The sequence below is a fragment of the Mytilus galloprovincialis genome, chromosome 4 (assembly GCF_965363235.1).
Source record: "Mytilus galloprovincialis chromosome 4, xbMytGall1.hap1.1, whole genome shotgun sequence".
In the NCBI taxonomy this organism is placed as follows: Eukaryota; Metazoa; Mollusca; class Bivalvia; order Mytilida; family Mytilidae; genus Mytilus; species Mytilus galloprovincialis.
The window spans coordinates 28,497,572-28,511,703 of record NC_134841.1 but is presented as its reverse complement, the minus strand read 5'-3'; the positions used below and the strand labels follow the sequence as shown (position 1 = coordinate 28,511,703).

General features: G+C 31.4%; 1 protein-coding gene across 1 annotated transcript in view; it reads left to right on the top strand.

The window, feature by feature from the left end:
* Positions 1–7,264, top strand: part of LOC143071786 (rho-related BTB domain-containing protein 2-like) — a 31,299-nt gene extending 24,035 nt beyond the window's left edge. Inside the window, exon 9 of the mRNA XM_076246364.1 lies at positions 73–7,264. Coding sequence (XP_076102479.1) covers positions 73–250 — 178 coding nt within the window. The 3' untranslated portion in view covers positions 251–7,264. The remainder of the gene's footprint in view (positions 1–72) is intronic.
* Positions 7,265–14,132: the final 6,868 nt, after the last annotated feature.

The window sequence follows — 14,132 nt, the reverse complement described above, 5'->3', positions numbered from 1 at the left end:
TATTTATAAATATTACAATATGTATAATTTGAAAGAATTTAAGTGTATGTATATCCAACATTAATTTTGCAGGTATGTAAATGAATATGAGTTGTATAACAATGCTATCAATGAAGACAGCAAGAAGAGACTAATACAGAGGCAGGCGCAGTTCACCCGATTACAGCGTTGTACAACAGCATGTCTTTGCTTCAGACGACCTTCAAGATTTTCATTTGAAGATACTGATATAGAAGAAGTGCAGGGTTGAATATGAAAAAAGAGACTCCCTTTTTATGATAAAAGCCAGTTGATCAACAATAATAGCTTTGCATTGGTTACCATTTGAGGTTTGCTCATCTGTAGTTTCCATGGCAACTGTATCTGGTGTGTTCAACAAAAGTTGTCATGGACCATTGATATTATTTTCGAATGTTCAGCTTTAGTGATTTTATTAGCAACTATGTTAAATTTAAATACTCATTAAATACAATGTCTCTGTGGTTCAGATTATTTGATATCAGTGATATTGGGCCAAAATTTAGATTTAAGAAAAAAGCTAAATATCAAAACTAATTTTATAAGAAATATTAAATAAAGATTATAAGCTGTCAATTTTTCTTTTTAAAGCAAATGACCACATACTTAACAGCATAGATTGATTAATGTATGTTAAATGGGCATGTTCTTGAAAGTTCTGTAATTAATGCAAGGGCTTTAACAATCAAACGAGAATAACTGTATTGCAACATGAAAAGTAATATTACAAAAATGTATAAAGAACTTGATATTTTATATATTTTTTTTATTAGTTACAATAAATAGATATAAAATATTTTTCTCAGGGTAAAAATCTTCTCTGTAATGATTTATTTGAATAATGAATCTATTAATTTTAAAAATGACAAAAACTTTGTGTCACAGATCATGAGTTCATGCAATTTAAATCATAAATTTCAAGCAATACTGCACATGAAATATAGTAGAATGTTTTCTATACAATAAATTAAATAATTGAATATTGAAATTTCTTTAAAGTTGGGTGTTAAGTCAGTAACATGTAAACACATTTGTATGATATTTTTTTTTTATCACTGTTCATCATGCTTTTGAGGGTTAAATAAAGTTTGTGTTAGGGTATATATTTTTTTGGGTAAAGGCAATGTGCATTACTTGTATTTTTTGTTGGTTTATATAGTAAACAGCAATACTTTTACAGTTCCTATTTAAATGGCTTTTATGACAAACAATATTTTGCAGTTACTGTGTGTGTTTTTAAAACTTTTATGCTATTCAAATATTTTTTTGTTATTTCCAAAGTAATGTCTGGTCAAGGCCTTGTGATTTAGTTATTTCTTTTTTAATTTAATTTTATATAAATTTATATCCTACAAAATAAAAAAACTAAAATTTAGTACACTAGTTTCAAAATATAAATTTAGTTACCAACAGTCACATCTTTGAGAAGTTTATATATATTTTGATTCATAATTTATGAAATCTTTTTTTTACCTCTTTCTTCAGTGACACTTGTTGAAAGTCTGTTTATGCAATTTGTCTGTATTATTCTAGAAGGAACCGACCAATACACACACACACGAAAGGATATTTCAATATCTAGATTGTCCTGTGTCTAAAAAAATTGCATTGATTAGACTGTTGATGATCTATTGATCATTACTAAAAATTTGCCAAAAGTAAAAAAAAATCATAAAGCTACCATAAGAATTCTTATATTTGAAATGTCTGAGAGGTAGATATTTTTTAATTTGAATGGCAAAATGCTTGTTACTGACTGTATATAAATCTATATATATGCTTTATCTTAATTTATATGGTATGTGGTATTTTTAATTTTATGCTGTTGTTCCTCATCCATACTGGCTTATCAGTCATGATGTCTGGTTCATATTTGTTGTCAGTGGTGAAATGATCGCTATGTTGTTTCATTTTTATGATTTTATTTTTTAATTGTTTTGAATATTTGAATTTTATTTTCTAAAGACAATATCTACATTTATTGACAAAGGTATGATTATAATTCATATTGAGAACAAAAAATGAGTCCTGAGTGCTTTTTCTGTAGTTTTTACAATGAATTTGAATTTCCAATAAGAGTGCTAATTTTTTTCCTCACAAATTTTGATAGTGCTTCTGTTTGCCCAAGTGCTAAAACTAACAATTTTTACAATGAAAGTGCTTCTATTTGCTGAAGTCCCTAAACTAACAAAACTTATGTTGATAGTACTTCTGATAAGTCCAAGTGCTTAGACTAACTATACTTAAATTGATAGTGCTTCTTTACTTGTCATATTATAATATATAGTGCTTCTGTAAATAACTTCAAAACGTCATAGAAAAAATGAAACAATTTTAAGACATGAGACCAGGAATTATTGTTTTGAACACCTGTACTTTGTCAGTCCCCAATACATTTGGTACAGGTTTGTTGTTAAGATGTTATTCAAGTGTTGGATTTACAAGTGGATGTTTTTGAATTAGTGAAAACAGTTTTCATACAAATGTGCCAATAAGTTTGGTGTAGTTGTATTTGTTACAATTTAAATACAGGTGTCAAATTTACTTGCCAATTTGTTTTTAATTAGTAAAAATCTATTTCGATACAAATTTACCAATAAACTTGGCCAAGGTGTAATGTTACAATTTAAATACAGGTGTTAAGTTTACTTGCCAATTTGTTTTTATTTGGGAAATTAATTTTAATACAAGTGTGCCAAAGGAGTATAAATCTTTTTTATGCCAAATTATCTGTTAATTTTTATCAAAAATTGAACATGATTGTTATTAACATTGATTATTAGCATTATTACTGTTTTTTTAATCTTTGACATTTTTATTGACACCTGAAATATTTACCTTTGAATTAATGTTAATGAACCTTTTTATTGTTTTCCGAAAGAAAGACATTTATTAATATGAACACTACGATGAACAAATTTATCTTTTTTTTTTTAATAAAGATGTGATATTTTAAAATTTGCTATTTAAAATTATGGCAACACAGGAGAAGATAGCTCAATAATACATGATTTGGAATTGCCTGAGACTTATAATGTTCTTTTAGATAAACTATAATCTGAAAAATTTGATAAATTACCATACTAAGGTTGCTACTCCCTTAGAGAAAGAATCTTATCAATGGTGTTAGACCTGTTTTGGTTACAAATCTTTCTTGTAGAACTGTTTTGGTTACAAATTCTCTTGTAGAACTGTTTTGGTTACAAATCTTTCTTGTAGAACTGTTTTGGTTTCAAATCTCTCTTGTAGAACTGTTTTGGTTACAAATCTCTCTTGTAGAACTGTTTTGGTTACAAATCTCTCTTGTAGAACTGTTTTGGTTACAATTCTTTCTTGTAGAACTATTTTGGTTACAAATCTCTCTTGTAGGCCTGTTTTGGTTACAATTCTTTCTTGTAGAATTGTTTTAGTCACAAATCTTTCTTGTAGACCTGTTTTGGTCACAAATCTCTCATGTAGACCTCTTTTGGTTACAAAGCCCTCTATGTATATCTAATTTTGAACTTATAAATATAAGTGCTGCTGATGAAGGTTAATCATTAAAGGAAGCCTTGAAGACAGAACAGTTATGATATAAAAGCATATATAGAAAGATTTATAGAAATATGATGACTATATCTCTTTGGAACTGTTGTAATTTTAAAATCATGCATGGCAATGTGTGTTGATAAGAATTTCTTGTCATCCTGAATCCTGAAATGTTTAATTCTAACTCAATTAGACTTTAAGGGTTGCATTTTAAGGGAAAAGCTCTGTAATATTTTTGATCACAAACATGTCTTTATTATCTGTGAGTGACTTAGATCTATACTAGAGATGTTTTTTTGTTTTTTGACTCTTTGTTAGTTATTTTAATGCTTCATGCAGATTTGATCAGTCAAGCCATTTTAAGTTTATTCTTATATTGTGCTGTTTCACCACTGTCCCTGTTTGGGAAGGATTGGTCCTGATGGCAAAATGCTAAACCCTGCCTACTTCTGTATGTGCCAGACTCAAGTCATGAATCATTAAGTCTGTGATTCATAGGTTGTGTTTGGTTGCTGTCAGTCATATTTGTTTTTCATTTATTGTTTTATCACCAATCAGGTTGTTTGAATTTTCTTGTTGAATTTTCATGACTGGGCCTTTTATTGCTCCAAAGGTTATGGGCTTTCCTTTTGTTGAAGGCTGTACAGTGAATTATAATTGCTTACATCCATGCCATGTAGTCTCTGGTGGATAGTTGTCTCATTGCAATCAAACCACATCATTTTTGTTAGTATCTGAAATTTCGAAATTACTTTTATCTTAATTATGTTCTATTGCTTTCATTTGTCAATCATATTTTTTTAAGTGTTAATTTCAAGAAATAAAAGATGTGTTTCCTCATAGAATGATATGTTTATTTTAGTTTCAAGTCTCTTCACCATTAGATAAACCTTTACATTTCTGTTTCGTTTTTTGTAAAGTTTTTCAGAAGAGGAAGAGACTTCTTACATGATGTGTAAAAATCCTTTTTGGAACTTCAATGTTTGTGAACTTAAATATAATTCTGTGTCATTTAATAAAAGATGGTTATATTATTTACAAACGTTTCTCTTATGAAATTTAACAAAAATGTTATCCTTTGTGATTAAAAAGAATTACTTTCTTTTTGAGGATAATAATTGAATAGTTTTTTTGGGTGTTCAAAATCTTAACAACAGTGTAGAAAGCCTTGTACTGTTTATCATCAGAAATTTGGCTTTTCTCAAATCTTGTTTATCCTAATGATGGGTAACCAGAGTTAACTTTCAATCTTCTTATTGATGAGGAATAGATGGTTACAAATTAAGTATTGCAATATTTGCATGATATTTTATAGGTATGAGAACCAGTTACAAATTTAAAAAAATCAAAACACTTAAGATTCAAGTCAGTAAATAATAGAAATTCCCACTTAATATGTGCATTGATGTGAGATATTATTTTTTTTGTTGCAATACAAGAAAAAACTGTGTCAAATGAACCAAACACATATAAATTTCAACACTTCTTCCTTTACTAAATCTGAACTTTTGAATTTATGTCAGTTGAAATCAATTGAGTTGTATTGTTTAGCAGAGAAATATGAAAATTAAAATTTTAATATTTAAACTTTTTTGAAAAAAAAATGGTTGATGAGATGCTGGTGTTTGTAATTGGAAACTGAGGGAAACTGGTCCTCAACCTATATAGCCTTTATAATTTATTATATGTGAGACATATGATATAGTATATTGAACTGCAATATTTTTTTTTAATCAATTGTGCAAGACCATTGGAAGCAAAATTTGCAACTCTTTTCTTATAAATGGTACTTTAATTGAAATGTTTAAATATAGCTTGCATATTGTGTACTATTAAATAACTGTAATAAACAATTCCTGACTTATCTACTTGTCCAATTTCCTAGGAAAGTTAAAAATTGTTTTTAGTTCAAACAAATTTGATTTTCAACAGACTTCAGATTGAAATATTCTTAAAATACATACATATCATAGTGACTTTCTTATATATATAAGTTGAATTTTTGAATTTTTTAAATTAATTTTCTCAATCTTGCATAATTTTATTGAAATTTGTAGAAGATTCTGCATTAAAACTTTCAAATCATTGAGTTTAACCATTAGTAAGATTTTGACACCAGCTGGTGATTATATTAAATATCTAGTCAGTAGAGAGTTTAAACTGATGAAAGATTGTTCAAAGAAAATGTGCATAAAAAGATATGTAGAATGTTGTAAGTTTTAGAAAGTTAAAATGAATGACTTTTGTTTGATTGTAATGGTTAGGATAACTGCTAGATATAATTTTTATTCACCATTTGTCTTTCCAAGATTATTACTCCTTTTACAGCAGATTCCATTGAGTGTGTAGCAAAAGTTAATATCTTTGGTTAGCTTGCTTGTTAGCTGAACCGTGAAGTCATTGTTAGGTTATGTAAACTACCATACTTTAAGAATAGACTAGTCCGACAGAAAACCAATCGATCTGTCTGTTGGACTATGCTACTTCGAAAGACGGGTAGTATACCTGACCTAATAATGACTTCACGGTTCAGCTAACAAGCAAGCTAATCAAAGATATTACCTTTCGCTACACACTCAATGGAATCCGCTGTAAAAATGTTATTGTTAATAGTTAATGAAGATTTTTTTGAAAATAATCATTTTATTTCACAGATTTTATATTGTGATAATCCACTATATGTAGCTTAAAAGTAGAAATATAATCATTTCAATATCATGTATTCTTTATTTAGTAGGTAGTTTTGATGGGCTAAGGATCAAAATTTGTGTTTTATATATAAAAAGTGAGAGTTTTGGAAATGAAACAAAATATGACAAGATTTAGAAATAGGAAGTTATTCTATGATATTATTTTTTATTATTTTATTTTCCTTGTTATATAAGGGTATTTCTTTATTTTATAAATCAGTGTTCTGTTTATCATGTTTATGATATACTCTATATCTCACATAGCTTTGTCATTTTCTTTTGTCCACAGTTGGAGTAGAAACAGAAAGTGGGGTATTCTTCTATATGGTGTTTCCACCCCAGTGTTTAAAATGTATTTATTATCAACAGAACTGAAAATATGTATAGTACCTTTGAAAACTGATTGAAATTATATACTAGTTATATGGAAGTTAGATTGGAATATAAGTACTTGACTAATCATGATTGACACGTTGAAGTTAGATCAGAGTGAAAGTACCGGACTAATCATGATTGACATGTTGAAGTTCGATTAGAATGGAAGTACTGGACTAATCATGATTGACATGTTGAAGTTAGATTAGAGTGAAAGTACTGGACTAATCATGATTGACATGTTGAAGTAACAAAGTGTATCTAAGTTGAAGTGTAGGAAAACACATTGTGTTCATTGTAAGACAATCATTGTCATCTATCAAAACAACCATAGGTCTTCTTTTGTTTATGAATAGATTGGTTATCATCTATCTCTTAGCAGTAATGAGGTATGGAAAGTCACTATAAAAAGAAATTTTGTAACCAGCATTAATGAGATGATATCTTTTAATCATTATTATGTTTCTGGCTATCATCTGTCTCTTATAAGTACTAAGATGCAGAAAGTCATCATAGAAAGGGATATGTATAAAAGCATTAACATTACAACTAAACATCTTTTTTTCATTTTTATGTTTCTAGTCTTATTTATCCATGTAGCTTTGTTATGCTTATATTTTGTGATATATTCAATTAAACAAATAAAAGTATAATGCATTTTTTCTTTAGCCTATACCATGTCAAAAACCACTGAAATGTGAATGACAGACCTTGCAAAGCTTATAGCAAATTTCTAAATTTGAATTAACTGAATTGCAACAATATCTATATGTTGATAATACCTATGGGTGAGGAAAACCACGATTAATTTTGGGTAAATAAGGTCACAAACGCTTTTGATTAGATCAAATGTGAAGGTCAATGTATTTTGAAATTTGAGTAAAAATTTTGGTTTTTGAATGGTCTGATGATATTTTATGGGGGGAGGACGCCTCATTGGGACAAAGGTTGAGGCAAAAAGAGGTTCCATTGGGTGATGAAGAATCATTGAGACAGGTTAAGGCAAAAAGAGTTTCTAATGGGCGAGGACGCCGCATTGGGGCAAAGGTTGAGGCAAAAAGAGGTTTCAGTGGACGATGCAGTCTAATTGGGAGAAAGGTTAAGGCAAAAAAGTGGTTCCATTGGGTGATGACGCCTCATTTAGATAAGGTAAGGCAAAAAGAGTTTCCATTGGACGAGGACGTCTCATTGGGGCAAAGGTTTAGGCAAAAAGAGTTTTCAGTGGGCAATATAGTCTTATTAGGAGAAAGGTTTAGGCAAAAAGAGATGCAGAAGTACTTGCCTTTGGAAAGATTACGCCATTATGGTATATATCATTGTTATACCCAACGCTAAAAGTGGAGGCTATGTTTCCTTCATATCACACTTTCGAACAGAAATATTGACCAGAAGACTTTATACATAATCAACAGCGTGCCAGTGATGAGTTGTAACGTGTAAGCGCTTTACTGGTCTAATATACACCTGTTTGCCAATACATTGATTTTTTTATATGTTGAATACAATGAAGTTTTCCTCACGTTTTTTTCTCAAAACACCAATTCAATATTAGCATTACTAGCTATAGACTTACTCATAGCCTGGTATCCTCATTTCCATATTAAACAATTTCGTTGTCATCTTTAATTTGGAACCATCATTGCAATTGAATTGGTGTATTGCGAAGACAAGGTGTTTTACTTTTCTACTTTTCAGTACGAATATAGGCTCTTGGTTTAGGAATGGAGCAAATGTTTTATTTTAAGCAGAGTTGACGCCACAAGGGACAAATTAAGGGATACATGAATATCAAAATTATAAAAGTCTTATCTTACTCGTGATTTATGTCTCACTCTAACTGGATTTCACTGGCACTTCTACATAACAACCAAGAAATTTATTTACAATGATTATGGTCAATGACACATATGTCAGTATATGTTGAAACTGAAATCAAAGACTTACTTGAGGTAGATTTTTAAGTTCAGACCAAAAAGGTTTCAAGTAGGTTACTGTGGTTAACATGTCGAAATGAACTATTATTATTTATTTATGTATTTTCTGTCCTGAGTGTTCTTGCATTTATTTGTACTGTATTCTTGTCATGTAATGTTGTCATTTTAGCGGTAAATTATTTAACATTGTCATGAAGCACAAGGTTTGGCTAGCCACAAAACCAGGTTCAACTAACCGTGTATTCTTAAAATGTCAAGAATATGGCATTTGATTCTAATATCTTAAAGTTTGTTTCTATGTGTGTTGCATTGTCGGTTGTTTTGTTGCACTTCAGTGTTTCTGTTGTTTCGTTGTTTTCCTCTGATAATTGAGGTGTTTCCCTCCGTTTTAGTTTGTAACCCGGATTTGTTTTCTCTCAATTGTTTTATGACTTTTGAACAGTGGTATACTTGTACTTCTGTTGCCTTTGTTTGAATTGATGTTTTCTCTTATGTATTACATAACATACTTACACCGAACAATGAGTTTGAATAACATACAAACTAATATAAAATAAATATCAACATAGCACCGATATATTCAATCCAAGAATCAATGAACCATGGAAAAGGCAGTCATAAGATACCGAAGAGATATTTAAACTTATAAATTGCAAACAAACTGGCATTGCCATGGTAAAAACGATGACTGTCGAAAAGACAAACAACAGTTAACATAACATAGAAAACTAAATACGGAGCAACAAAAAAAAAACACAAAAAAGTGTGTCATATCAGGTTTACCTGAATGGTCAGCAGATCCAACTCCACAGGTTGTACCCGGATACTTCAGTAGTTCACATTCGAGGAAAAGATGACTGAATTACGATTGCGACAATAGGAACACATGTGTTGTGTAACAGACAACCAACTTATAACGGCGTCAGTAAGTGATGATTTCAACTTCACTTGTAACTCTTGGTTCAATAGCTTTCTTGTATGTCGCAACCATTTATCAAGGAAATGCCAGCTCTGGAATATCGTATCAACTGGCAGATAATACTCCAGATGCAGGCGCGAATGGAATATAGCTACATCGAAAGGGAAACCTCACAAATGGAAAGCTGAAATCATCTCATGTGTCGTAAAGTTTTGCTCTTAACCGACTCTCATTGTCAATTTCTAGATACAAGTCAAGATATGAGGCAGACTTAATTGTACCTGTTATATCCGTTATTTCAAGTTCGATGGGATATACGTGTTCAACAAACTTTAAATTATTTAGTGAGAGGACAACATCAGTATAGCGAATCGTGGAGTTAAAACACAATGATAGCTTCTTTTCATTCTACTGAAGTTGGAACAACTTACAATATCAGGATCATACCTGAGGTTATTGGATGTGTGAACAATTAGTGAAAGTGTGTACAATTCTTTGATTATATTTCTGTACAAGTGTTTGAACGTTTGTGCAATTCTTAGATTCACATCTATACAAGTGGATTAAAGTGTGTACAATTCTTTGATTATGATTCTATAATATATTCTGTACTTTGTACTTGTTTGGCTTTATAAATATTTTGATATGAGCGTCACTGATGAGTCTTATGTAGACGAAACGTGCGTCTGGCATACTAAAATATAATCCTGGTACCTATGATAACTATACAACTAGATTAACGTTTGTACAATTCATTGATAAAATTTCTATATAAGTGGTTGAACGTGTGTACAATTTTTGATTCCACTTTTATACTAGTGGTTTAACGTTAAACGTTTGTGGAATTCTTAGATTCACATCTATACAAGTGGATTAAAGTGTGTACAATTCTTTGATAGCATTTCTATACAAGTGGTTAAACGTGTGTACAATTCTTAGATTCCACTTCTATACAAGTGTTTAAATGTTTGTGCAATTCTTAGATTCTGCTTCTATACAAGTGGATAACGTTTGTACAATTCATTGACAAAAGTTCTATACAAGCAGTTTAACATAAACTTTAAGCTACCGCTTTACAAGCAGAACCAAAAACTATGAAGGTCCCAACTATGTATTGGCTTCCGAAACTACACAAAACACCTTACAAATATAGATTTATTTCGTCTTCAAGCCATTGTTCCACTACTACATTATCTATTCTTCTGACCAGTACACTTGGTACAATCAAAAACCTGATAATAAATTGTTCAAATAAGGCCTTCAAAAATAGTGTAATTAATTACTTTTGGAGTGTGGAAGTACTTGATAAATTGCATGCTTATATTGGTGATTTTGAATATGTTCAAAGTTTTGATTTTTCTACCCTATATACCACATTGCCTCACATTCTCATTAAGAAAAAAATTGAGAATTTGTTTTCAAGTTCTAATTTTATGAATTATTTTTCTTACCAGTCAAGGAATATACATAAGAATTATCTCCCTTACAACGTTCTCATAACTCGCAACACCTGGACGATTTCAAACATCTATCTAACATTGATCATCCGGGTGAATGCCTCCTTAGTTTATCGGCGGGAACAAAATATTCCCTATACCGAAAATTATTTATAACTGGGGAGGTGGTGGGAGCCTTGACTGGTAAGTAAAAATAATTCATAAAATTAGAACTTGAAAACAAATTCTCAATTTTATATCATATATATTTTTACTTACCAGTCAAGAAATATACATAATGATTACTACAGATTTCAAAGCAGTCTGAACCTTAGGAGGAGTGTTATAAATAAATTATCTCACCTGAAGAGACTTTCTACAACACATCTAATAACAGAAAACTTCTCTGTGATTCTTTGTCAATTCAAACTTCACCATAAGTTCAAATGCAGTTCATAGTTAAAAACATATAAAATACTTCCACCATTTAAAATGCTTCCACCAATAACATTTTAATGAATAACAAAAAACATGCTGCGCAACTCGCCGAAAATATCAACTTAGTCTATTTTCTGTAACACATTTGCATCTAATTCACGCCAATAAAATTTACTAAAGGTAGATTCCGAACTCCAATCTGCAGATTCTAAGATCGAATTGATAAATGCTCCTTTAAAGAATGCCCAAGTCGGACCAATAGCTCTTGTAGAATGTGCATGTATTTTCCCTTTCCCTGAAGATTCAGAGTCAGAATAAGCCTGTTTAATAATTTGAACAATCCAATATGAAATTGTCTGAGAGGTAACTGGTTTGTGAGGTTCACATAAAGCTAAAAATAATTTCCCTCTTTGGTCCTGCTGTAATTTTTTTCGCAACGGTTTTTTTTATCTAAATATTGTAACAAACTTTTCCGTGGATCTAAAGAGGTATTCTCAGTGTATGTAGGTACGAAAATTTTTGCTCCAAAATGTTTCTCCCTATCCTGTTTGGCTAGGCAATGTCTTATAAACGTAATTCCTTTAGTCTGTATTCTCATGGAGCCTTCATCTATTCTTAGTGCCTGCCGATAGCTACATCTCCTGAAAGTAGTAATGGCAGTTAAGAATACAGTTTTTAAAGTCAAATCTTTTAAACTCATTTGTTCAACATTGTCAAAAGGACTATTTTCTAACATTCTTGATATTATGTGCAAATCCCATTCAGGTAATAGTTTTGCAACTGGAGGCCTTGTATTGAAAACACCTTTAATCAATCTAATTATTTTAGGATGTTGTCCAATTTGGAAATTATCTATTGGAGGTAATACCGTGGACAACATTGAGCGATATCCTGCAATCGTTCTGTATTGCAAACCACTATCAAATAAATATGATAAAAAATCAGCTATCTGACTTAAAGATATTTTATAGGGATCAATTTTCCTTGTACTACATCAGCTATTGAACCTTTTGAATTTTGAGCAGTAATCTTGTTGAGTCCCTTTCCGCCATGAGGCGGAGAGTAACTCTCTAACCCCTTTAGAAAAGCCTTCTGTTGTAAACCGTTCGTTGATAGAAGCCATGCAGTCAGTTTGAAAACTTAAGGATTGGGATGATAAATCCGAGTTTTCGGTTGACATAACAATTCTAGAATTACTGTCATCCTGATGGGAACTGTTATCAATAATTGAAGCAGCTCTGGGTACCAATGTCTCCGTGGCCACTGGGGAGCTATCAACAAAATCTGACACTGGTACTGCCTCATATATTGCAAGACTTTTGGGATCAGACAAATTGGGGGATAAGTATAGGCGTACATTCTCTCCCGTGGAATTGTCAAAGCATCCAGAGCTAAAGCTTTCTGATGTGGGATCCATGAACAAAAAATTTCTGTCTGACGATTGTCTATTGAGGCAAATAAATCTATGAGAGGAGTCCCCCAAATCTGAAATAGATTTTGAACCACAAGTTTGTTCAGAGACCATTCCGTATGTTGAATTTTGGTTCGACTGAGTTGGTCTGCTAAAATGTTCAATTTTCCTGTTATATGAGCAGCCTTCAATCGAATATTGTTTTGAATTGCAAGATTCCATAAATCCCATGTTTGGTAGCAAAGAGTGGGTGATTTCGTCCCCCTTGTTTGTTTATATATTGGACCACTGTGGTATTGTCCGATTTTATCAGAACATATTGACCTTTCAACTGATTTAGTGTTTCAGCGTTTAAACACTGCTTCCAATTCTAGGGAATTTATATGTTTCTTGCTCTGCATTTCTGACCATTCCCCTTGAAAAATTTGATTGTTCATAAAACCCCCATACCCGGTTGTGGAAGCATCTGTCATTATGGTGACAGAAGTCTGAGCCAGTTGAAAATATTGGCCTCTCAGCGTGTTTGCTGAATTTTTCCACCAACTGAGATGTGATTTCAGATGTGTTGTAACTGGAATCTGTATGAAAAGATCCTGACAACTTGGACTCCAAAATGAGAGGAGATGTAGTTGAATAGGTCTCATGAACAAGCGTGCATTCGGAATTAATTCTATGCAATATGCCATTATGCCTAGTAATTGTAGGAAGTGAAATGCTGACACTGCATTCCCTGATGAAAGAATTAATATGGCCATATTCAGTTTGTCTATTCTTTACAAGTCCCTTGTCCAAATGAAACTGCCCCCTAGGTATATCAAGTTTTGAGTTGGTACTAGACTTGATTTTTCTCTGTTGATAAGAAAACCTACTGAAATTAGGAGATCGAGACATTTCTTCCGATCTTGATATAATTGATCCTTGCTTTGATTGACTACTAACCAGTCGTCTAGATAGACTGACATTTTGAGTTCTCAGAAAAGCCGCTACTACCGAAACCATTTTTGTAAAGACTCTCGGAGCAGAAGTTGGTCCAAAACAAAGAACTTTCCACTGATAGCACTGGATCTGAACAGAAAATCTGAGAAATTTGCGATGTTTCTGAAATATTGGGATTTGTAAATAAGCATCGCTTAGATCTAGAGAAATGGCTCAGTCTCCTATTTTTACTAAATTTAATACTTTTGTGAGAGTGTCCATTTTGAAATGTATTTTCTTGAGATACCTGTTGAGGGGTCTGAAATTTATTACTGGTCTCATTGTACTATTCTTATTGGGAACTAGGAACAATGTACTTTGGAAACCTGTCGCTGCATCTTGCTGGCGAACAGGTTCCATAGCGTCTTTTTTTATAAGAGTATTTATTTCTTGGGTTAAAATATCCGA